Source organism: Natator depressus, chromosome 8, assembly GCF_965152275.1.
Source record: "Natator depressus isolate rNatDep1 chromosome 8, rNatDep2.hap1, whole genome shotgun sequence".
Lineage (NCBI taxonomy): Eukaryota > Metazoa > Chordata > Testudines > Cheloniidae > Natator > Natator depressus.
The window spans coordinates 49,450,485-49,475,094 of NC_134241.1; the positions used below are offsets into that span (position 1 = coordinate 49,450,485).

The following is a 24,610-nucleotide window of genomic DNA, read 5'->3' on the forward strand; positions in this document are numbered from 1 at the left end:
GTATTGACTGTTCATTTAAAAATAAACCAGACAAGGTAATAAAACAAGATCACTTGTCTGCATAAGAAAATCAGGACTAGAACAGTACGGGTGTCAGGAGTCAGGTGCTTTGGTAAAGCCTCGTCCAATGAACCTAAACCTTTCCGGAGGTCAGAGAAAATTCCGAACACAGATGCACTGGCATAGCTGCAAAGGCAGCCTGTGAGATATTACCAATATATTTCCTTTTTAAAAAAAGCAAATTATTCACTTGGAATTATCAATCATATGCCCTCCCTGAACTCATTCATTAGGTCATTACCTTCTCTTCCAAATCTATCAAGTCCCACTTGTGTCACTATGTCTAAAAGAAATCAGCCAATTCATAATGACTCAAAAGGGCAGATGTGGCTAGTTGGAACTTGTAACCATTAAAAAAAGGAAAATTTATGTAACAATTTTATTGTCTCTCTCCTCACCGCTCACTTTTTGATGTCGTCAATTTTCTTTTAAAACTACATGCTCTTTGTGTTTCAGTAGAGTTTTCATTGCACTTAGCACCCTGGGGTCTCAATACTGACTGAGGCCTAAGGGTGCTACAATAGTTCAAAAATATTGAGAGCAGGAATATCTGGATATCAGGGCCTACAGAAGGTCCCTTCCCTAAGAGAAATTTACTGACCGCTACGGCCAGCTTACTTATCCTAATGAGCACAAAAAAAAAGGGGGGGGGGAGAGGGAAATTTCACACAAAGCCTGACAGCTATGATTATAGCCTTAGTTAAAATATAAGGAGCTGGGTAACTACCGGCAATTATACTCGGCTCTGAAAATTACAGAGGGAACCTTGCCTAGTGGCCCTCTCTCACGCCCAATCCATTACAGCTGCATTGTACTACTGCCTGTGGCCTTGTCTACACTACAGGAAAAAGTCGATTTAACCTATGCAATTTAAGTTACGTGAATAGTGTAACTAAGCTACGTCGACTTGAGATCTACTTACTGCGGGGTCCACACTACACGATGTCGACAGAAGACTCTTTCCCATCGACTCCCCTCACTCTTCTCAATCCGGTGGAGTACAGGAGTCGACGGGAGAGAGATCTGCGGTTGATTTAGTGGGTCTTCACTAGATCCGCTAAATCGACCGCCGATGCATCAATCGCCGTGTGTCGATCCCCTGCTAAGTGTAGAAAGCCCTGTGGAGACAGCTATAGGAGTGGGGAACAGGTCTGGATGAGGGTGAAACAGTGTATGGAGGGGAACGATCAGGTTTAGCTAGCTGTCCTAAACCAGACAGAGACCTCCACTTTACTCTAGGAAGACTGCAAATGCAGACAAAAGACATTTCATTTGTCCACATGGTCAGACCCTGCAGCTTCCAGTTCTACTGCATTTCATTATTAAAAGGCCTGTTACTTGATTTTTTTATCCCAGGCCCTGACTACATCAAATCCTAAATTTAACACACTTTAATGCATGCAAATAAGCTAAAGAAAAAAGGATTCAGATTACAGAAAAAATATAATTAAGTAGGCAAATTTAACCCAGAAGGTCAAAACCATTATTAGCCAGTGTGTGAAAGGTTGCAAAGATGTGCACACCACACACATACATAATGGCATTAAACAAGGCGCTCAAGTCTCCTTTGCAATTAACTTGGGGGAACAGCTCATTGGAAATTTTAAAAAGTATACTTCTACTAGTCTGACATTAGGCCTAAAGATCTCCTGCCCTTTACTGAGCTCTAAACCATGTAGAGCAGCAAGCTATTGGTGCACTGAAAAGCCAATGTCCTTACAGTAATGCCACTGAACATCAAGCTGTCTTTGAACAAGGATATGCATATTAAATGATTTAAAATATATGATCTGTCACTGGATGGTAGAAAAGGGGACAGGGGTTTGGATTCCCCATGGCATTGACTGGTGAGTGAGAGCTACCCAGGCTCTCTGGGTATGTCTGCAATACAACACCCATGGTTGGCTTGCATCAGCTGACTCAAGCTTGGTGTGTGGGGCTATAAAACTGCAATGCAGATGTTTGGGTTTGGGCTTGGGCTGGAGCCTGGACTCAGGGACCTGCGAGAGGATGCCAGAGCCCATGATCCAGACTAAGCCCAAATATCTGCACTACAGTGTTATAGCCCCACATCCCAAGCCAGAATCAGCTGAGACAGGCCTGCCAGGGGTGTTTTATTGTAGTGTTGACCTATCTTTTACGCCAGGACTTCCACAAACCTCACTTGGGAACAAGGGGTTAAATAAATGGATTATGTTTTTTAAAAAATAGAGTTGTAAGTGAATTTCACTTCACTTGAAGTTGAAGGAAAGATCATGCTAGCTAAGACCAGGTATAACAAAAGGAAAATGTATAAGCATCAAAGTCTGTTCTTCAGTTCTGTCCTGCAGCACATGCTGTTATGACTATCCTGGAGCTCTCCTGAGCCAAGAGTGATCATTATAAATAACGGCCTGGTGGTTTGGGGATAATCTGGAGACTACGTTCATTCTCATTTGTTAATCTTTTAGTCAGGATTAGAATCCAGATCCCAAAAGCTGAACAGCAAATGCATTATATTGATTCCAGCAAACCTCACAAATAGCAGTGACCTGGTAACAATAGATTTTTATGATATCCGAGTTCTTCACAGATAAAATTAATCCTGTTTATTGGATGCCAAAATAATTTCCGTCTGCCTAGTAGCATACTGCACTGACTTAACCTATTCCATTCCATTGCTTACAATGGTAACTTTGGTCTGTCAAACAGAAGCCTGCTAGTTTTTAACAGACAGCAAAGCAGAAAAAAAAACAACCCACCCCTGCCTACTCATGGTGCCACTTAGCACTGTGCATATCAGAGAAGCGAGTGCATAGAATCTGTATAGACTGATAATTTCTTCACATTGTAAGACCATAAACATTTCAGTGAGGTGAGATGCTGTTGGGTAAAGTTTATCATCATATTTGAAGACAACTCAATCATTTTTGTTGAGCATTAAGTCTCGCCACAGATTACTCTCTATTCAGAGCAGTGAATAGGAAATCAGGTTCTCACAGTTGGAGGGGATTTTATCTGTAAGCCCAATTCATAGGACAAGTGAAATCACCTCTCCTTATAATGAATAATTTTGATACAGTTGGAATCAATTTTGCACAATGGCTGTAAAAAATCTTCAGATAACAAATTGAAGTGACAGTGGTTTTTTAATGTGGTTTTTTTTAACACCCAATGTCATTTTGAATGCATGTGGAGATTACCAATAATATATGATCAAAAAGGAAAGAAAATTCCAGCAATAACAGAAGTGTATTAAGATACCAAAGATTCTAATGGCAAAAGGCAAGTTTAAAAGGATTCAAGCAAATAACGATTAAAATAATCAGTATTTGTGCTTCAATGACACAAACGAACAAAACTCTGTTGAGAGGCATGGTATCTGCCTGGATATCCTCCAGCTGCATAAATATTAGAAAAGCCAACTTGAAGAAGATAGAAGGGGTGAAAGAAATAGTATTTCTCCTATATTTGATTACTTGTCTAATCTATTTCATCCTCTCTGGACTAGTGCCCTTTAAATATTCCTCCTGCACTGCTGTTGATTTACTCCTCAATAGAAGTCATGGTGACTGAAGCCAGAGTGAATGGCAATGCTACATTGCCATTTTATCAGTCTGCTGATTCCTTAAAACATTTCAAAACAGATTAACACAGACAATAAGAAAGGACTGGACAGAACAGAATGAACTTCTGAGGAAAGGAACTATTTGTTTTACCAGGACTGAATACTACGGATTTCAATTTACAGTGAACTGGCGTGTGTTTTTATCAGTAATAGAAAAGATAATGAATGGTAATATCTAGATACAATCATCTACAATTGTAGATCATGACTTCAAATGGAGAACTGTTGCTGTAAGAAGTGGCTTTTAAGAAAATATGCATATGGCACATACAGTATGTGGTTTTCTGAATGGGGCTGGGCAAAGGGAGAGAAAACAAGGCACAACATGTGTCAGACTACTTCACTAACTTTTGTCTCAAGAAAACTGGGTTCAAATTTAGATTCGTTACATGAAATTCATGTAACAATCTCAACCTCTCTCAGTGTACACTTGTCCATCTCACAAAACCACCATGCAACATGACAGTCTGCTCAGAAAAACAATCACTTATGGCACTCTATAGTTTCAAAGCTCTGTATAAAAATTAGTCCTCACAGCACCCACCTGAGGAAGGTAAATATAATTCTCGCTTTACGAATGAAGCAATTGAAGCACAAAGAAGGTAAGTGTGTTGTCAAATGTCACCCAGGGAGTCAGTGGCACAAGTGGGATTAGAAACCAGAAGTTCCTGGCGCTCAGGCCCATATTCAGTATATTGAACTACAGTGGCCTGGTCTACATTACACAGGTAGGTCGACGTAAGGCAGCTTAGGTCAACCTAATGTCGTCTGTGTCTATGCTACCAGGTTCCGTCCACTGATGCAACTCACCTGCTATCACTACTTAATTACTCCACATCCACGAGAGGCGTAGTGCTCAATTCGACGTAGTTAGGTTGATGCAGTGGCAGCGTAGATGCTGTGTGGCTTATGTCGACTTATCTGGCCTCCAGGAGATGTCCCACAATGCTCCGCTGTGACCGCTCTGGCCACCATTCTCAACTCCACTGCCCAGCAGCCAGGTACACAGGAAACAGCCCCTCCCCTGTTAAACAACCAGGAACTTTTGAATTTTAATTTCCTGTTTGTTCGGCGTGGAAAGCTCACCTGCCCAGCTGATCATGCCAGCGCCACACTCCAAACATGCTCCTGCCTGGAGTACATAGGAGGTGGTGGATCTTCTGGGTCTGTGGGAAGAAGAGGCTGTGCAGGCACAGCTCTGATCCAGCCGTAGAACCATAGACATATACAAGCAGATCACTCGCAGCATGGGGCAGAAGGGCTACACTAGGGACACAGCGGTGCCATGTGAAAATCAAGGAACTGCAGCAGGCATAGCAGAAGGCAAGGGAGATGAACAGTCGCTCTGGTTCAGTACCGCATACATGCCATTTTTACAAGGAGCTGCATGCTATTCTCAGCTGCGACCCTACCATGACCCCCAAGAGCAGCGCAGTACCTCTGAGGAGTCGGAGACATGGGCCACCGCAGACAACACTGTCCTTCATGGACAAGGAAGAGGAATGGGAGACAGGAGAGCACTGGATCCACTGTCCTAGAGAGCCAGGAGCTGTTTATAACCCCGGAACAGTCCAGCCAGTTGCAACAGATCAGCATGGCCGAGAGTGATGCCAGGGAAGGAACCTCTGGTGAGTATGCAATTCCAATTAATATTTTGGGGTCACATGTTCTTATATTCCACTTTTTATTTAAAAAAACAATTGAGGTAGAGTGGCTATTTGCTTCCCAGTGGCTACACCAGATAGGCAGAGGGTGCCCTCTGAAAAAGATTATGTACACAGGGATGTCCTAGGATTCCTTCCTAGAGATCTCCAGGAAACTTTCATGGAAGTACTCTGCAATCCATTGCAGAAGGTTTCTGGGAAGGGCTGCCTTATTTCTTCCACTGCAGTAGGACACTTTCCCACCCCACTCCAGTATTAATTCGCCTGGCATCATCGCAGTACACAGCATGGCAACATAAAGTCCTGGTATGTACCTGGATGCTTGCAGCAGCTGTTCCCTTGCGGCCTCTGTTACCCTCAGGAGCATGATATCAGCTAGGGTCACCTATGGGAGATGGTGGTAGTTTACATTTAAATTGCTCAAAGTGCAAACAGTAGTGCCTGTGCCTGGCCCCCCCACAACCTCTTGTCATTTTCTGCCCAGTCACCCAAGCTTTACAAAACATGGACAGTTTGGGTGGCAGGGGTCAGCGCTGACCTCAAAAACTACGAGCCTTGGGCGCTAGAGAGCAACGGGGAAATAAGGAAAATGTTGTGGTGACCACATGCCACTGCAAGCACACACACCTCCCCCGCTGTGCCGCCTCTGCCAAGGCTTGCAGTTTGGGAGGTGGAACACTGGTCCCCGACCTCCAGACAACATCCATGTTACAAAGAGAAGGTGGCATGGCCCCCTGGCCATCTACGGTTCCACGGCTGCAGACGGTCTGATGCCCCTGCCCCCAGACCAAACCCATCATGGCTGGGGCAGCAAACCGGTTCAATTAATACCGTGTAGAAATGAAAATGTTCTGCTTTACACTTGCATGGATTCAGGGGAGCAATTTTTATATAGCAACTGTGCACTAGGCCCTGGGTCTGCACTGACAATGGTTCCTTTCTGCTTTGCATGGCTTACAGCTGAAAGTGTGGCCTTCAGTTATTCTTCCACACCAGCAGAGAGATTCTCCCAGATAAGACGAAGGAGAACAAATGCACGATGACATGTTTAATGAGATAATAAATGCCTCCATGACAGCAGACACCGAGCAGAGCACGTGCAGGATTGCTCTCTCTGAAAAACTGGATGCGGACATTATGAGCAGGACAGGACCCCCGGAGAATGAAGATGGCACACAGTAGTAGATGCTGGGGATTCTGAAGGAACAGACATGTTGAGGTGTCTGAGTGACAATCAGGAGAAACATCTCGAGGCTCAAACTCCCTCTGCAGAATGGCATTCCAACATCACCACACTCCCCCTCCTGTGTTCCACTAGGTGAGGGGTGCCAATGCAATATCCCTTCCACTCAATCCCCTGGGAGGGTGTCAAGAATAACAGCTGCACATATGCTGAGGTATGACAGGCAAGGCCGCTGTTCTTTTAAAGACCAGATGAATGTGTTTTCCCCTCCCAATTTTATTCCACCGTCTTTCCAAGATTTAATTCTTGTGACAGATCTTTTGGTGTCTATATCTGCGTGCAATGAAAGTCCAGATCTTGAAAATGAAATCTTTATTAATTCAAAGCAGAAGGGGAGGAAAGGGACAGGGAATCTGAGGCACTGGGTGTGATGTGCATGGAAAACAAAACGTAGCAGTCACATTAAGGTTCAGATTATGGTAGGCCCAATACAGACAGACAGCGCACACTACTGTGGGTCACTACTAAAATGGGTTTCCAAAGCCTCCCTGAGACGCACTGCTCCACGTTGAGCTCTTCTTATAGCCCTCGTATCTGGCTGCTCAAAATTAGCAGACAGACTGTCTATCCACCTCCACATTCCACCCTTGTGGAAACTTCTCTCTTTGCTTCACAGATATTATGAGGCACACAGCAGTCAGCTATAAACCATAGGGATATTTTTTTTCCACTGAGATCTAATCGAGTGAGCAGACTGCGCCAGCGACTCTTCAAATGGCCAAAGGCACATTCAACCACCATTCTGCACTTGCTGAACCTATTGTTGAACTGCTCCTTGCTGGTATCCAGGTGTCCGGCTTCATGAGCCATAGGAGTAAGAGGTAGGCTGGCTCTCCCAGGATAACTACTGGCATTTGAACATCACCAGTGGTAATTTTGCGGTCTGGAAAGAAAGTCCCTGCTTGCAGCTTTCTGAACAGACCTGTCTTAAAGATGCACACATCATGCTCCTTCTGGGACCATCCCACGTTGATGTTGGTATAAAACCTCTGGTGATCCACCAGTGCTTGCAAAACAATATAAAAGTATCCCTTTCTGTTTAGGTACTTTTTGGAAAGATGGTCTGGTGCCAAGATAAGGAAATGCATGCCATCCATTGACCCACCATAATTAGGGAACCCCATTGTGGCAAAACCATCCACTATGTGCTGCACATTGCCCAGAGTCACTGTCCTTCTTAGCAGAAGAATATTAATAGCTCTGCATACCTGGATCACAGTAACCCCCCACAGTGGATTTACCAATTCCAAATTGATTGCCCACTGACTGATAGCAGTCTGGCATTGCAAGCTTCCACACAGAATTTGCCACTTGTTTCTCTGCTGTCAAAGCAGGTCTCATGTTAGTGTTGCTGAGCAGCAGGGCTGGGGAGAGCTCCACACACAGTTCCTGAAAAGTGGCCTTGCACCTACAAAATTTCTGCAATCACTGATCATCATTCCATAACTGCATAACGATGTGATCCCACTAGTGAGTGCTTGTTTCTCAGGACCAGAACCAGTGCTCCATTGTGTTAAGCTGCTGCACGACTGCCAGAAGCAACTGGGAATTGTTTCATTCCAGCAGGGCTACTTGAAGGATGCGGCGGTTCCTCTCACAGCTCTGGAAATACTGCAGGGTAAGGCATGTGCTGTTTGCGACACTTGCCACAATTGTACACAGCTGAGCAGGGTCCATGCGTTTCTGCAGATGCCATATGCACAGCTATGCCTGCTTTTTTTAAAAAAGGCATGAAATAAGGATTGCAGATGAAATCAGGGGAGGGAGAAAACTGCATCATGGGATGTTGAAGCCATGTTCCCAGTCATTTCTGCGAGAATGTTTTAGTCCCATGAAGCACTGCAAGCCCTTCCCAAAACCTCACTGCTCTCTGCATTGATGCAAGCACTACTAGTGAGGACACGTTCCACTGACACAAGGAGCATGACACAAGGACATGGACACAGCCAACTTAATTACTGTGGCAGCTGGATGTCAACTTATGTTTGTAGTAGAGACATGGCCACTATCTCTTGGGAGAGGCCTGCTACTGGAATAGTAAAGCCTTCTGTTGGTCAGACTGAGCTGCTTTGGGCTCAGGATCAGAATGGCAAAAGTGATGCAGGTTAGTACTGAAGTCTATGGCTGGAACAATATCTGAGAGGAAATTTTACAGCTTGCCAATGAACTATGCATCTCTAACCACAATTGTGCATTCACCCTAAAAGGTAAAAGCATGACAAAAAAATTTACAGGCATATTTTAGTTTTACAATCACTTATAAATAAGCAAGCATCAGCAAAGCCAACATAACGTGGACAGCTGTACATTGGTTAACTGCATGCTATGGATTAACTGACAGGCATAAGGGAAAAGTCTAAGGGCTGTCTACACTTACCGGGGATTGACGCTGTGGCAATCAATGCACCGGGGGTCGATTTATGCTAAATTGACTGTAGACTGCTCTCCCATCGACTCCGGTACTCCACCGGAACAAGAAGCGTGAGGTAAGTTGATGAGAGAGTGTCTCCTGTCGACCCCGCAGTAAGTCGACCTAAGCTAAATCGACTCCAGCTACGTTATTCACGTAACTGGAGTTACGTAACTTAGGTCGACTTACCCTGGTAGTGTAGACAAGGCCTAAGAGACAAAGTATCAACTTCAACCTGTGCATAGTTGCTTGTAAAACATTTGTTAGTTTCGTAACACGTTGCTAGCAAGTGCTGACCTGTGTGTTACCTCAAATTTTCACAGGTCTTCCAACAGAATTCAGAGTTCTTGTTTTGTAATGTATACTCAGATGTGAGGCAATAATTTCCTGTACAATAATCAAACTTTGCACTAGTGAAAACAACAAGGACACTGCAAAATGAATCCAAGCCCCTTTTAATATGAATATGCTGATTTTACTTTCAGCTCATCTCTTTCCTGTTTTTACCACGGCTTGTGCAAATTGACCTGTCTCTTGGTATGCTCAAATCAACATACAAGTTCTGAAACACTGTATGGAAATGGAAGCATTATTCACTTTCAATTCTAAATGAAAGATTTTTTTTTATTCAGAAGAGATGTAACACTTTCCACGAGTACACTCTTCATAAACTGTATCAGTTTCCACTGTTCAGTGGACATGAGGAGATCTCTAATTCAGCCAGAGCAGACTGCTGCACAGCAAGTCTTTTTCAGCAGCATCAGGCAGCCTGGCCGCAGACAATCAAGCTCACCAACCTAGGAGCTGTGGAAAATCTATGCCAGACTCACATTTAGCAGTTTGGAGAACAATGCTAAGCTTCTGTCTATGGTGACATTCGGGAGGGATGCAATCACTTCCTTCCTCTGAATTGTATTTACATGCTCTTCGCAGATTGCTGGCCAAAGGAATTTCTATGGATCTGAACCAATCCTTCCTCCCAATATCGTTCTCTTATCTTCCTTGCAGTATATCTCATTATTATGAGTAAGTGGGAAAAAATGCCATTGTCTTCTCCGCCAGCTCCCCAGACTGTGTCGACTATACTTGTCCCTTTAACTTAATATTCACTTCAGACACACTGAAGTGAATTTAAAAAACCTTAGCACACTAAACCCCTGGCAATGCAGTAAATCGTTTGCTTCATTCCAGGTTCGGCAATCCAGAACAAGAGTTTGGGATAAAGTGATTATGGTATGCAATAAAATACAAAAGACTAAAGTAGCTTGAGCATTATTTGCTGTATAAAAAAAAATCCTATTTCAAATTGTAGAATCAAAACACCTTGAAAGAGTGCTGCACAATCCTGTTTAGCTGCAACAACCCTGATGTGGTGGGTAACGTTTAGCTGTGTTTAATAGGGATCCATTGTTTTATGAAATATAATTTGGTTTGGTTCAGATTTATTTTTAAAATGACTCCAGGCTATGCTGGGTATTTGTAAACCATTTCTCAAAGCAGCTATTAATGAAATTCTACCTCCAGATTTATTTTGTTTGACTAAATGGCTTGTTCTGTACAGGTACTTCAATTAAGACCCACTGTGCCCTCCAAAGCAAGGTCCATCTTTTACTCTTAGCACACGGAGGGCAGTAGGAACAACAATAATCAGCAGCAGGTCAAGGTAAACCCCAAAGAGGAACGAGCAACTCCTCTTCAAAAGATGTAAAATAAAGGACAGAAGTCTAAGAAAAGCGAACTGTTCATCAGATCTGCCTGAGTGCACTCTTTTGATATGCAGCTTAGCGTCAAAGTTCTATTATTGCTTAAGGCTGGGCAACTTGATTGACATTAGACTGACCTGAAGCTATTGGGTTCTAATCCATTTTGATCCAGACCATAGTAGCAGACAGGGTGTGAAATCTATAGTACAGGGGCTCCGATACTAAAATGATGGATACAGTATAGAAGCCTACATAAACAAAAGCTTTTGTTGTCATAAAGCTAGGCGCGTGACTAGTTCTGCATCAATGCTTCCATTTCACTCAGAGGTGAAACTGTCTGATCAAATCTTAAAATTGAACGCTGGAAGGAAAAAAAATTAGTTTTATTTTTCCACCTCATTTGAACACTATAGAATGTCAAACATCTGTGATCTTGTGTCACTTGCAAAAGGTAAATATATACAATCTGAACAAGCACTAGCTTTATAAAACTGCAGAAGTTAATTTCATATAATGCAGCTACCACTGCTGTAGCATTGGCAATGTTACCTGTTAAAAGGAAGGAAGGAAGGGAATAGGTCTATAAAATAATGTTCAAACAAGAGGCTGTAGTATACTCAGAGTGGGTTTTTCAAAAATCTTCAGTGTGGGCCTAATTCTGCTCCCAGTGAAGTCAAAGGGAACGTTATTATTGACTTCAACAGGAACAGAGTTATTTCAACGATGAGTGCTTTTGAAAAATCCCACTCAAACCACACACTTTAGAAGAGTCTCCTCTGTTTAGAAGAGCCTATAACACCTCCTGTTTAAACATATGGATTTCACACATACTTATGCATATATAGGGGCAAAATTCATGCAATAAAACTGTAGAACCATATGAAATATCTTGTGAGCCTCAATCTGTATCTTAGTCTTGGCAGAGATGTATTAGTGGACTGTGCCCACTAACGCATCTCTGCCAGGACTACTTCCAGTGTTGAAACCCCTCATCAGATTCAAAGAGCCACCAAGTTAAACGGCTAGCAATTCCTCTACAAAGAATATTCCTCTATTTCCATTTATTCTGAAATGTTGTCATGAAAAATTCTCACCAGCTAATTTCCAAGACTTAGGTATAAATTGTTCTAAGATATTTTTGTTTTAAAGTTTACAATAGTAGCTGTCTTGCACTAACAGAAGGAGAACCAGGCTAAAGCATGGTATGCATTGTTACTCCTCAAGAATGGGCTTTTAAGAAACCCTCAGCGTTGGCATTACACCAACACCAATTGCTTTAGGAGGAAAAAAAATAAACTGCAACTTCGACGTAAAGAATTACAGACATATTGGGTACGTATTGACTAATTCATTCCAAAGATTTTATTTTAAATAAAAGTGTTGCTGATTTATGGAGTCTAAGCTGTGATTGCAAGAAACCAGTGTTCCAATAGTTTGTGTTAATTGGCATCAAAACTGTAGCTCAAAATTAAAAAGGCCTGCCCCAGATAAGGTCAGGGGTGGGATGAACTACTCACTTCCTGCTAAAGGTTTTAGAGGTTGCCAGAAATTTAATTAAGAACTAACATTTTTGCCTGGTACCTGAAGGGAAAACACACATTTACTAGTTAATTCAAATTCTTGCAATAAATAAATAAATAAAGTTTCAGGGCCATTACACTTCCAGGGTATTCATTCCCCAGTCAGTTCAGATCACAGTCCAAAACTGACCTCATTTTTAAAACCCTTCTTGGACTTATTTCAGTCTGGCCCAGGGACTGTGTCATTTCATCCCACTCTTGCTTATCCACCATCAGCCTCCTGTACCAACCCTGAAAACTTGTGTGGAGACAACAGTCTTGTCCTCTGTAGCTCCTATAATCTTCTTGAACCACCACTTTTTATCTTGACTTTCCATCTTTTTGCAAATCTCAGGAAGATGACATTTTCTCCCTGGTTTATGACAATTTCTTTGTCTGCCTTTAATAAAACATGGCGTAACTATATTTTCCAAATCTCCAGAGATTGGCCAGGACTGCCCAGAAATTTTAAGCATTAGCCAAGGGGCACTCAGTCCCAACCAGAGCCATGGGCTTAGTTACTTTAAAAAAAAAAAAAAAAAAAAAAAAAAAGTGAGTGATACAAGAAGGCGGCAGAAGGCTAGAGCCTGCTCACCTAGCCTTTACCTTGACTTGACCATGAGTTTGCCCTTTTCCGGAGCATGAGACCCAGGGAGCAGATGCAAGGAGAGCAGGCAGAGTGCCCACACATCCTGGCTGGCACCTGCAGAGATGCATTGTTTTGGAGGGGGCAGATCTCCATTCCACTCTAGACTCTCCATATCAGGGCTGAGAGGAACAGAGATGGTGATGCAGAAAGGGGGACCACATCACAGGTAGAGGTGACATAAGGAATGAGGAGACATCAAACATACTCCATTTCCATGAGGAAAACCTGTGGGCTCCTTGCATACAGAGTATGGGAGGATGTTGCCTGAAGGTTGCTGGGGGGGAGAGTAACAAATCTCTCCACCCACATAAAGGCAAACGGTTGGGGGGAAACCTAGGGCACGGAGGGAAAAGAGCCTCCAAAGGTTCCAACAGGTATCAGAACTTCTGGATGTTTACTTGAAACCCAAACCTCATGATGCCTTTATAATTAAGGTACTAATTAAATAATTAAGATCTATAAGGGTGTATATATCAACCCTCTGGGATCAGGGGGCCCCGTGGAAATTCTCCTGGGAAGGCGGTGGAATTGACAACTGTCTTTAAACTAACATTTGTAAACTCTTTGGGGTTGAGACTGTGCACGCTTCCAGCTGTGTACAGTGCCTAACACAAGATGGCTCTGAGCTTGACTCTGGCCCTGGATGCTACTGTAAAATAAGTATCTGATATTAATAAAAATAGTTTGGAACACATTTTATGTGAAAGACTACACAAACTAAAGTGGTATATTATATCTTGTAATACAATGGTACAATGGGGAATTAAGGACAGAGTTTGTCTCATCTCTGAATTTCCTGGCTTTTGTAGTTTAATTCTAACTTTTATTTTATAATAGTTAAACCACAAAAGAGACCGTGCTTTAACCACATTCTTTGTTTAATAATTAATTGCTACTTATTAAAATACCAGAGATCCAGCAGAAGAGATACTTCTACTCTCAAATTTAATAAGAACTGTGAAGAGGGATTTCTGTGTGTCCCCATTCACAATGAATACTGTAACAATAAGATTCTTGCTGTGCAAGTTCACATGTCTCAAGATCAGGAAGTAACAGGAATACTAAGACCCTGGTTACATTAGCAGTGAAATATAATCCACACTCACTGCAACTCTACCAGTGGGCTCAATGGCTGAAAAGGTAACGTCAACAGTTCTCACACTTCTACCACTATGCCATTCATTAATGACTGAAAAACAGAGGACTGATAAAAATGCCTCTGGCCTACCTAATGGTTAGCATTACCGGACATGCACTGGTGATGAATTACAGCAAAGTAGTTTGCTGGTGTAAATGCTGCCTCAGTTCAAAAAAACCACTTCAACTTTGACATCTCCTTTAAACTCACAAAAGACCCCTAGGCAATTTATAATGGTCAAGCTTAAAACTACCCCCTGCCCCCTTCTTTTTTGAAGAGGGGAAAAAAGACTTTAGATTAAGTTTGTGAAACTAGACTTGGAACACAAGAGGAAAAACCAGGACCCATTCCTTTGATAAGACTATTCTCAAATCCAAGTTAGAGTGATTTCAAAGCACTGTAATGGAGGCAGTGGGGAAGAAAAGGCCTTTAGTGCTGAACAATAGCATCAGTCTGGTCAATCAATTGACATAGGAGTATAAGAACAGTTAATCTGAATCTAGGAAAGGAAGGATTAAAAATGATGCATTATTGCATCAACTAGCGGTCCTCAAACCAGCCGGAAACTTGGAACAGCAACAGAAATGCTGCAATACAGTTTCTCCAATTGCACTGAAGATGGGGAAGAGATGTCAATTTTAGTAGTAAAATGGTTAGCCCCAGAGGAAGAGGAAAGACTGGAATGGACGGTCTCCTGATGTGACTTACCCCTGCATACACCGAATAGCAATGGACGGGGAATTTGTGGCAGTTCTGAGACCCACTCATGTCAGCAAGTACCACCTTTACAGGAGAAACCTCAACAGGTTCCTGGGCCCGGGGAGAGAATAAATGAAAAAATACTGGAGATTTCTTTTCATAAAAGGGATGAAAAATAAAATTCTTCTAAATCCTGTAATTTGCATAAGGACTGAGGTGTCAAACACTGAAATGTCAAGATAGCTAGTGAGCCACTAATAATAGAGTATAATTTTCTCATGTAGCTCTCAACAGTTGGACTCCTAGGGCGGTAATGATGAGTAAAGAGTTGCTACGTTCAGCTGGGTATTTTCTTTGCTTAATTCTCTTTTCATGTAACAAGCAGAATCCAAGATAGAATATCTCTAAAAAGATATTTGCACTGTACAAATTTAACATGCATTATATACAAATACACACACCTCACTGAGTTTCCCTCAAGACAAGAACATGCCTCATGGAATTACTTTATGCACAAAATTAGACCCTTTCAGCAACAGGCATGTGGAAGGAAATGTTACAGATACTATTGCATTTCCAACCTAGGAACTTTACAAGCCAAGCAAGTCTCAAGTGTATTTTATGATGCTCTGGGTTAGATTTAAGTAATAAAGATTTAACATTCTCTGTTTAAGAAAATGAGATTGACAAGACTTGCATAGCTCCTTTAAGAGGCTTGAGGAAAATAGAAAGGAATGAAATAAAATCCAGTAACAATATCTTGCTGCAAGGTGCTAAGCAACAAGTAGAGGAAACTGCTTGAGTGAAAGGATGAAAAGTTGTTGGGCTTTTAAACACAACTAGAAAGAATCTGGTGCAGCCAGAGAGAAAAGAGTGCAGCAGAGAAGAGCTGGGAGCCATCATGTTGGCAGGTCAGCTTCTCAGGAGGTCTAAACTCCAAAGCAGGCAAACTCCACAAGGAGGAGCGAAGCATTTGACGAAATTCTAGGCAAAGGCAGAGGGACTCTGAGCACATTCAAACGTACCTCATTTTTCTGGGAAAGGATTCTCAGATTGCCACAACATTGAAAAACTGTTAATTATGTATTTCAACCAGAAGAGTGAAGAGGGAGCCAAACACCAGCCCTCTTTGTGGCTGTATGAAGGAGATGCAAGGCACCCTGGGAGTGAAGATCTAGAACGCAGTGCAACAAAAGATCAGAGTGCTTGATTAGGTTTGACCAGTGAAGAAGCAATGTCAGGATAAAGCGGAGGCAGACTTGTGAGAAGTGTAACCTATGATAATGACTCAACAGTTGTGAATAGGAGAGGAGAAACTTGGATAAAGTGGGGAATGGTAGAGGCCCTCACAGAGATGCTTGGAACGGGACAGCAAGTACTACAGCTGTCAGTGATCACCTGGAGACAGGTTCTGATTGAGACGCCAGAGGGATCAGAAAGGACAGTACAGTTCTGGCATTGTATTGTGAGTACCTCTCACACAGAAATCTCAGATTACTTTCTAGATTAGATGGCAGTTGAAGCTTAACAACTCCATTTGAGAATTCTGTGTGAAAAATACAGGTTTAATTTGTAAATCAAAGCTGCTAGCTGTCTTGAGATTAGTTTAAACCCCAGTTCTTGCAACAGACCACAGCTAAGTGGAGTGAAAAAGAAAATCCTTTGCATTTTTGGAAATCTTAACTGAAACTAAGATTTCAGATTAACAGAACTACAATGAAAATCAGGGCAGGTTATTTTAGATTAGAGTAAGGTTTGGTTATTTGGAAATAGCATGGGAAGTTTCATGTTAATATCAATAACTCTTCCAAATTAATTAACAGCTAAGAACTGCAATGAATCACTTTCTGAAATTATCTGAGATGGTTAGATTAAATCCAGCAAAAGGGATTCAAGTTGCTGATCGTAAATTATCGAAGTCCCATGTGTACTAGCTAGCTCATGTGTACCGTATTTATTCATTCTGTGGGAAACAAAATAGATAACTACTTTCCATGAGTTAACAGAAAATAAGGGTACTTGTAAATGAAGATTTACTGTAGAATAATTACATGTTTTTAAAGAACATGTAATTAATAAAATTAATTACTGACGACACATTTAGGGAACTGAAGTCTGAGATGCTACATAGGATTGTCAACTGTTGTAATTTTGGCTAAAGAAAGGAAAGCTCGTTTCCTGAAGTAGCAATCCAAAAAGGTGTGCAACACAACCCTTTCTGAAGAGTTGTTTATAAAAACTAGAACAGGGTAAACTGAAATTCAGAGTAAGGAGTCCACGGGAGTTTGCTGTCTTAGTCAGAGTAGTTAGTGGGAAGTCATTTGTCTAACGTTTCATTGTAAGTGGCCTGGAACAACTTGGGTAAAAGGACCTGGCACACAAACTTGTGACCTGTTTTACCTTCTGTAGGGGACAACTACAATCTTACCAGAAGCCCCCAAGAGATAATAGAGCAGTGGTGCAGGGGTGGATGGATATGGAGACACTTGTGTCATAACAGCATCTAAATGAGCCTGGAGACCTCCTGAAAAGTCAGTTCCTGTGCCTCTCATTGGTGGTTAGATGTTAGCTTCCCAGACTGCTAAACTCACACTGATTTGAACAACCACCCTTGGACAGGAACACACAGACCAGGTTTCTATTCGCCCAGCCTGTATCTCAGCTCTTCAAGATGTTTTGCAAAGCTGCACTTCTCTGTCATCTAGTGAATACACAATTAAAAGCATTCCACTCAAATGTCAGATGCCCCTTAAACAAAGTACAGTATATAGTCCCAATGTTCCTTCAGTTCAGAGATCTGGAAGACCTAATTTAAAACAAAAATGCTATTGTCAATATATTTTCTTTTTTGTCTTTAAAAAGATACAAATCTTTGCTTAGGCTAATTTACTTAGCATATTCTTCTCTTATCTGCATCTCCTTGCTGCTTATCAAACCCCTGATATTTCTACTTGGAAAGTCATTCCCAAGCTAACCTGCTTATCTGCGGTAATGAACACTCATGCAAACAGGCATAAAATTAAATGGCTTCTTTACAGCGATTATGATAGATTGAGCCCTGCTTAATCTACATAATCAAATTGCTTCTGTGTTCAGCAATAATACCCTTTCTGCTGTCCAGGGAGCAGCCAATGCTAAACCTGCTCTCCCAAAAGCTCCCTTCTGAGAAACACCAACTGCAATGGAAGGGAGGAGGGTTATTTAAGAGGTAATAGAGTGGCAGATGTACGGGGTGCACTTTTAACTCTGAACGTAACAAGCCAGGTCAGAGTGAAGGGTGTCTACCTCTCAGGAGGCGTGAAAATATTATGCAGGAGAATAAGGAGAAACCAAGTACAAGAGGTTCTCCTCAGGGTACTACCTACATTCCAATTGTCTATCGCAGACAAACACCTTAAACTGACTCTCCCCCACATACATGCATTTTAAAGAAGACAGACATTTCTGCTTGCCTAGCATTGTTCTAGAAGTAATACTTCATTTCCTTTACCTTAGTAAGAAAGCCGTGTGTGTTTCCACTAGTTTTCTTATGATGTTTATGCTAACAGAACAGCAGAATTTATTAACAACCCCAATACTAGAATCGAAGTTTTACATCAAGCGGGCTATCTTGTCTGTGTGTTAGGGAGTATTTTTTTTCTTCTGTTAAGGAGAGACAGAGCCAGGCATGTACATTATAAACCTCTCAGCTTAGAAGTTAGAGGTATGCGTTTAGGGCAGGTGACAGGGTCAGAAGTTCTGGAGCATATCCCTGACTCTGCCATTAACTTACTGTGTGACTCATTGTGGGTAAAAATTTCTTGACTGGCTTCTAATTTTAGGTGGCCTACCAATTTTCAGAGTTGCTGAGCATTAGCAGCTCCCACCAACTTCAACTGAAAGCCACTTTAGAAAATGTGTATATTAGAATCTCTGTGCCTCAATTTACCCATCTCTAAAAGGTGAGTATACTTACCAAAACAAGTGCTCAGAGAATTAGTTCACTGATTTATCTAAAGTGTTTAACATCTCCAAAAGGCATGATAGAAGACCAAAGTATTAGTATACTAACTACTGTATGTTTAATACAAACTATTATCGCTTAAAAAATTAGCCTGATCCAAAATGTACAAAATTCTGGCCACTCTAGTGTCTCAGATGCAGTGCTATGGCAGGGAGCACTGAGCTCAGCTTTTTGGGAGAGAAACGGTCTCAATCAATCTGGCCAATTATGGATTAGTATTGACAGATGCAGAAGAAACACCATGTCCAGCCCTCTTCAGATGGAAAGATGATAGTTATGACAGAGGATCTCAAGAGGATGGAAAGAGGGAACAGAAAGCTCAGGGCTCCAACGAGGATTCAAAGGATTCCTTCCCTGCACACACCTGCCATCTTCTCTCAAATCCCTTATGTCAGAAGGAAGTGTAAATTAATTTATTTCTGTTAGTTTCAGTGGGAATTTGATGGGAAAGCAGATGCAGATGTTAGGAATCACATGAAAAGCACTTGGTGCAAATGGAGGGAGTTGATGGGAATTCTCTGAGACAAAAATGTGCTAAGCAAATTAGGCCAGCTGTGATGTATGGGTTAGAATGCTGGCCAATGAGGAAGAGAACAAATGCACACTGCAGAAATGAGATTGCTCAGGTGGATGCTGGGTAAGACAAGGGCTGAGGTACACCATGAAATAGTATCAGTAATGATGCAGGTAGCCCCCATCATAGAAAAGCTGAGGGGCTATCAATTGAGATGGCTGGGCCAGCTGAGACAATGAGGTGCGAGATATGTTGGCAAAAGGGTACAAGAGCTAGTAGTTACAGGACAGAGACCACGAGTGATTTGAGATGTTGAAGGAGGACATGAAGGTTGGCGTCACCTTGGAAGACGCACTTGATAGGAATGCCTGGAACCACAGAACTAGAGCTGCCAACCCTGTCTAACAGGATAAGGTAAAGCAGCAGCAGCTTCCTTGGGCGTTTTAACTATCTGAAGGGTTTTTATTTTTCTTGGATCTCAGATTTTGCACTTTAAGTGGCTACAGATACTTATACTTTGAGGAAAGCATCAAAACTTAAACTTGTTCCTCCCTTCTCGGTTGGTAAGGCTACTGAATTAGAGAATGGTCCACAGCAACACTACAGGGAAACTGAATCAACTCTGGGTTATGTTGGGGAATCCTGAGGCACAGCTAATACACTATTTCTATGCTTCCCTCCATTTGAAGAAGCAGTTTACAAATATAAGCAAGCTAAGCCTGAACACTCATGTGAGGTAGGTAGAGTAAGTTTTATAGATAGGGATACGGAGGCAGAGCGACTAAGAGACTTCCGCAAGATCACAGAAAGTCTGTGGCAAAGCCAGGAATAGAACTTCTTGACTCCCATACCAGGAAGACTGCCACAATACCATCACCTCTTCCAAGCACATTCCATGATTCATTAAAACACATGTTATCTTCCAGGGGTGTTCATGCAGGTCCGAAGTCTTCTTAGAAAAGAGCATGACACCGCAAGAAAACGTAAGGGAGTGAAGAAAAAGGAAACATTTTCCTTGAAAGGGGCATTGTGGATGTAGACTAGCTTTCCAAATCTCTCTCTCTGCAGTACAATAATCCAACATGCCAAGTGCGCTAGTGAGGTTTGAGCAAAATCATCTGCACCATGGCAAGTGACTTGTGTTTGAAAATAAGCATGTGTGGGTACATTCAGAAGGAATAACACTTAGCTCAGTGATAGCTGGATGTACTATAAAAAGAGAGACGCGAGGGCCTCCTGGCAAAAAGCAAATCACATTGCTAACTGACTCATGAAACAGTGCAAGTGCAGTATGTAGAGAAGCATGGGAGGTACTACATTCAGAGGTAAAATGCTGAAGCAGAAATACTCAGCCTGTGGCTCTCTAGCCACATGCAGCTTTTCATGGCTCTTTCTCCAAACCAGAAGGTGGTACTTTGGTTGCCACGGGAAAAAAAATATGGTAATTTAAAACAAAACCCAGGGAGACATGTGGGAACTAATGACAGACAAAAATCAGGCTTCTCAAGAACGGTGACAGACAATGCCAGAGAGCTCAGTGAGCTCTCACTATTGTAATAATTGCTGAGTGCACCCTTTATTGAGCGGATTTCATTGTTATTTTATTATACATTTGTTACATAAAATTTTGCATTCGAGTTGTGTTGAATACTCTAGTAGCACTCTACAACTCTGTTCAACAGCTTTTCAGCTGCTTACGTTAGAGTGCCACTCAGACTAAAAACATGATAGAAGTGGGAGAGATCGAGAGCAATGCGAATCACAGGAAGAGGTAAGGAGAAGTAATCAAAAGGGCACAATTGATCCCTGCTGTCTGAAGCAAAGGTGTACACTGCAGTCAGAGGTCAGGCTCGCTGGAAATATTGCAGCAAAGAAAAGAAAGGTGAAAGGGAAGCTTATGGATGTAGTGGGTTACTTCAAGGCTTTCACCAATGGAGATCTGGGTTGAAAGTCACACAGTTTCTATTGTCCACTTGAGACTTTGTATCCATTTATTTACATAACAAAGTCACCTCAAAACCTAGCTTATGATCCAAAAGAATATTAGCCCTATTTGGTATTCTTAAAATTAAAACAGCCCATTTTTTCCTTTGACTTTAAAATTAGAGATACAAAGTTTAGATCCAGATCCAGATTCTCCCCAACACTAGAAAGTTTTAGTTTTTTTTTTTTGGGGGGGGGGGGGGGAGGGCTTGGTTCAGGACAATTTATTTGAAATAATCTCATGCTATTTATGACTGTGAGGACACTTCCAGTATACTGTAAATACAGATAAGCAGTTGTTAACTTGCTAAAAATATTACCTTTCAGGCTCCATTTCTCAGGTTTGCTCTCAGTCCAAATGCTCTCTTCACAAGTTAAATAAAATTCTATTTAGCTATTTGAAAAACCCAAGAATGAATTCCCCACCCGCCAATTAAGGACCTTATCTGCAAACACTTATGCACATGAGTAAGTTTACAGAGTTTTTTTTTTTTTTTTTTTTTTACAAGTAACTTTATAAAGTTCTTTTTAAACATTCCAGCTCAAAACCAGCATATTTTTCAATTCAGTGTTTTTTTAATCTAAAGTTTATGACTGTAAGTGCAGTGTGTGCACTACAAGAGGAGCATGCACTCTGTATATTTGGAACAAAGTTCATTGAAATAGTAATGGAGATAATGTAGCTGGTGCTTATCTCAGGCATTTAATTATCTACACATAGTGCATGTATTAGAGTGTGAAATCTCATATAGAAGATCACATTTAAATATGCATAGTGAATTTACTTGAATGTGATCATATACAAAATTCATATAAAAATGAAACAAGGAAATTAAATGCCAAAAAACTATATTAATGCATCACTATGGTTGAGATTTTAAATGTACAAACTCTTTGTGATTACCACAACCTTTTGAATTTCCCAATTTTAACAACCATTACACTGCAGTACCTTTAAAATATATATATATAATCCTTTCAATTACTCTGCAAATGTGCACTTTCTACGGCTGACCTGCAAAATACCTTGGAATATAACTGGGAAAAAACAAAAGTGGAGCCAAACCTTCAATGACACCATCTTACATGAACATAAGACATTCACCCAGCAGCAATCTTGGTGAAAATAAGCAGAAAACTCACCCCATCTGGCAGTGCCCTCCAGCACACAGCACTGACAAACTCATTTGTGTCATCCTCTTTCCGGTCCTTGTCCAGGACGCTTTTTACTGTGTCAAATTTGAAAGTCAGAAGTGTCTTTGAGAGGCCCTTGTAGTACAGGTAGAGGGAGTTATTTTCACTTCCTGTAAATACAAGCAAATCAATAAAATAAGTTCTAGAAATGGACCCCTGATAAGCAAATCTTTTTAGATCTTTTACTGTGAGAGTAGAGAATTATTTCAGCCTAGTTCCTGCAAATTTAATTGCTCCCTCTACCGCCTATCACTGTTGGCTACTGCAATTAGAGTACAGGATCACTACAGGGTGGATGTCCAGGTTACTAGGTTATAATTACAAGGGAATCAATACGCAATTACAACACTGTTCTGGTGAGACTTTAACCTTGTTCCATAACTTTGGCAGAGACTTGAAAAGGCATGGAACATAATTAAAGGCCCCATGTGCATATTGCACAGATGTCAGTGGAACTCAGATGGGAGACGGCAGCACAGCAGCAACATTTAGGGGGATCTTTTCACCACTGTTGGAATTGTTTCAACTCCTAATCCAGCAATAATTGGTTTAACTATCCCAGAGTGGCGAGTCCACCACTGTGCAACATCCAACTGATATAGAATCCTGACCTTCCCTAAAAGGACTTAGAGGGATTTTTTTAAGTTTAATTATTATTATTTTTAAAAGACATATGTCATTTTCATGGAAACTACGTAGGGACTGTGGACTTTCCTGTGGACATTTCAGTGGAAGTCTGGTGGTTAAAGCAACTCATGTAAGTTAGGGCAGAACTGGAGTAAGTGCACACTGCCGTACGGCTACTACTTTTTATACTGTTCTCTAGGGCAAAGCTGAGGGCAGAGGCTAAGAATAATCCTGTATTTTCTAAGATGTCTCAAGTACTGAGTTCATTTTTATGCATACTTTTCATTAGAAGCAGTGCAAGCTCTGAGGAGCCATGCAAACATTTCTTGGGTGGATGCTCTACTCACCACAGGCAATGTAGTCTCCGTTGGACGCCAGGCCTACAAAATTCTTCTCGTTGATGTGACCCTTGAAAGAGCGCAGGCAGTGTGGTTTCCCTACATTCCATAGCTTCAGCTGACTGTCTGTTGACCTGCAATCATCAGTACAGAATCGTCAGAATGCTGTCATAAGGCAGGAGACTCCAATTTGAATTGTGATTCCTTAGTGTGATACTTACAACTCTCATATAGCATACTTGATGAACTCAAGGAGGTTTTACCTGATTTCATGTCTTGCTCAAACTGAACGAGTGAAAGTATCACATTAGATTAAAGCCTGTAAAATGGGTTACTAGGCTGCACAAAAAAATATCCCAACAAGGTTATTCCTTTCCCCACTGCTGCTGTCAATACCACTGTCCTCCACGTCACTCATTCTCATAACCCATCTTAAATTTCTTATCCCCACACATCCAGGACATTATTAGATGTTTCTTCCTCTACAATATAGCCACACACTGTTCCTTCCTTTCTGCCCTGCTTGTGAAAATACTTGTCCATGCACTTACCTCCCGCCTTGAATATTGTGACCTCCTCTAGGTGCCCTGAGAGTATGGCGCTCACCTCTAGTCCATCCAAACCTCAGTAGCTAAAATTAACCTCTTGTTTATGAGATGTCACTTATTTTTAAATCCCTCCACTGTATCCCCTATTTCTCAGTCTGCCACCAAGCCCCTGCACAGGTTCTGGGCAGGGTTAACATCTCTGATCTCGTTTACCGGGTTCCCTTTAACCCACAAATAAAACCAGCCTCAACAGCCCTTTTTCCACCGATTCCAGCCTTCATGCCTTCTTTTTCTTTGCCCTCTACACACAAAATGACCTTCCAATCCCACTGCAAAAGGCTTCCACGCCTCTCCTCATTCAAATTCTTATTGACTCACTTGTGTCCTCCACAAACACTACCGCACATCAAGCTCCTCTATCCCATCACTCTCCAAGGAAGTGGGAAAAACAAATTAACAGTTCTTTGGATCTCCCAGTATTGTCCTGTCTTCATTATGCCTCAGGCTTTTATAGTAATATTAAATATTTATAGTATGGTTGCATCCAGAACCCATGACTAGGATCAGGCCCCATTGTTCTAGGTATAAGTGCAGTTCCTGCCCCAAAGTTTCTTGTACAAATTTGTACAAATTTCCTACAACTTGGCGGTGATAGTTTCATTTACTACATA

At 41.6% G+C, this 24,610-nt stretch overlaps 1 protein-coding gene and 1 non-coding gene across 4 annotated transcripts in view; both read right to left on the bottom strand.

Annotated features, from left to right (window-relative positions):
• COP1 (COP1 E3 ubiquitin ligase) overlaps positions 1 to 24,610 on the bottom strand; it is a 212,431-nt gene that overhangs the window by 21,929 nt on the left and 165,892 nt on the right. For all 3 annotated transcript variants that reach the window (XM_074960995.1, XM_074960997.1, XM_074960998.1), the window contains 2 exons: positions 23,401 to 23,525; positions 22,376 to 22,536 (listed from right to left, as the gene is read on the bottom strand). In XM_074960995.1, the coding sequence (XP_074817096.1) occupies positions 22,376 to 22,536; positions 23,401 to 23,525 (286 nt within the window). The remainder of the gene's footprint in view (positions 1 to 22,375; positions 22,537 to 23,400; positions 23,526 to 24,610) is intronic.
• On the bottom strand, positions 1,229 to 1,365 carry LOC141993035 (small Cajal body-specific RNA 3). Its single transcript, XR_012640731.1, has one exon.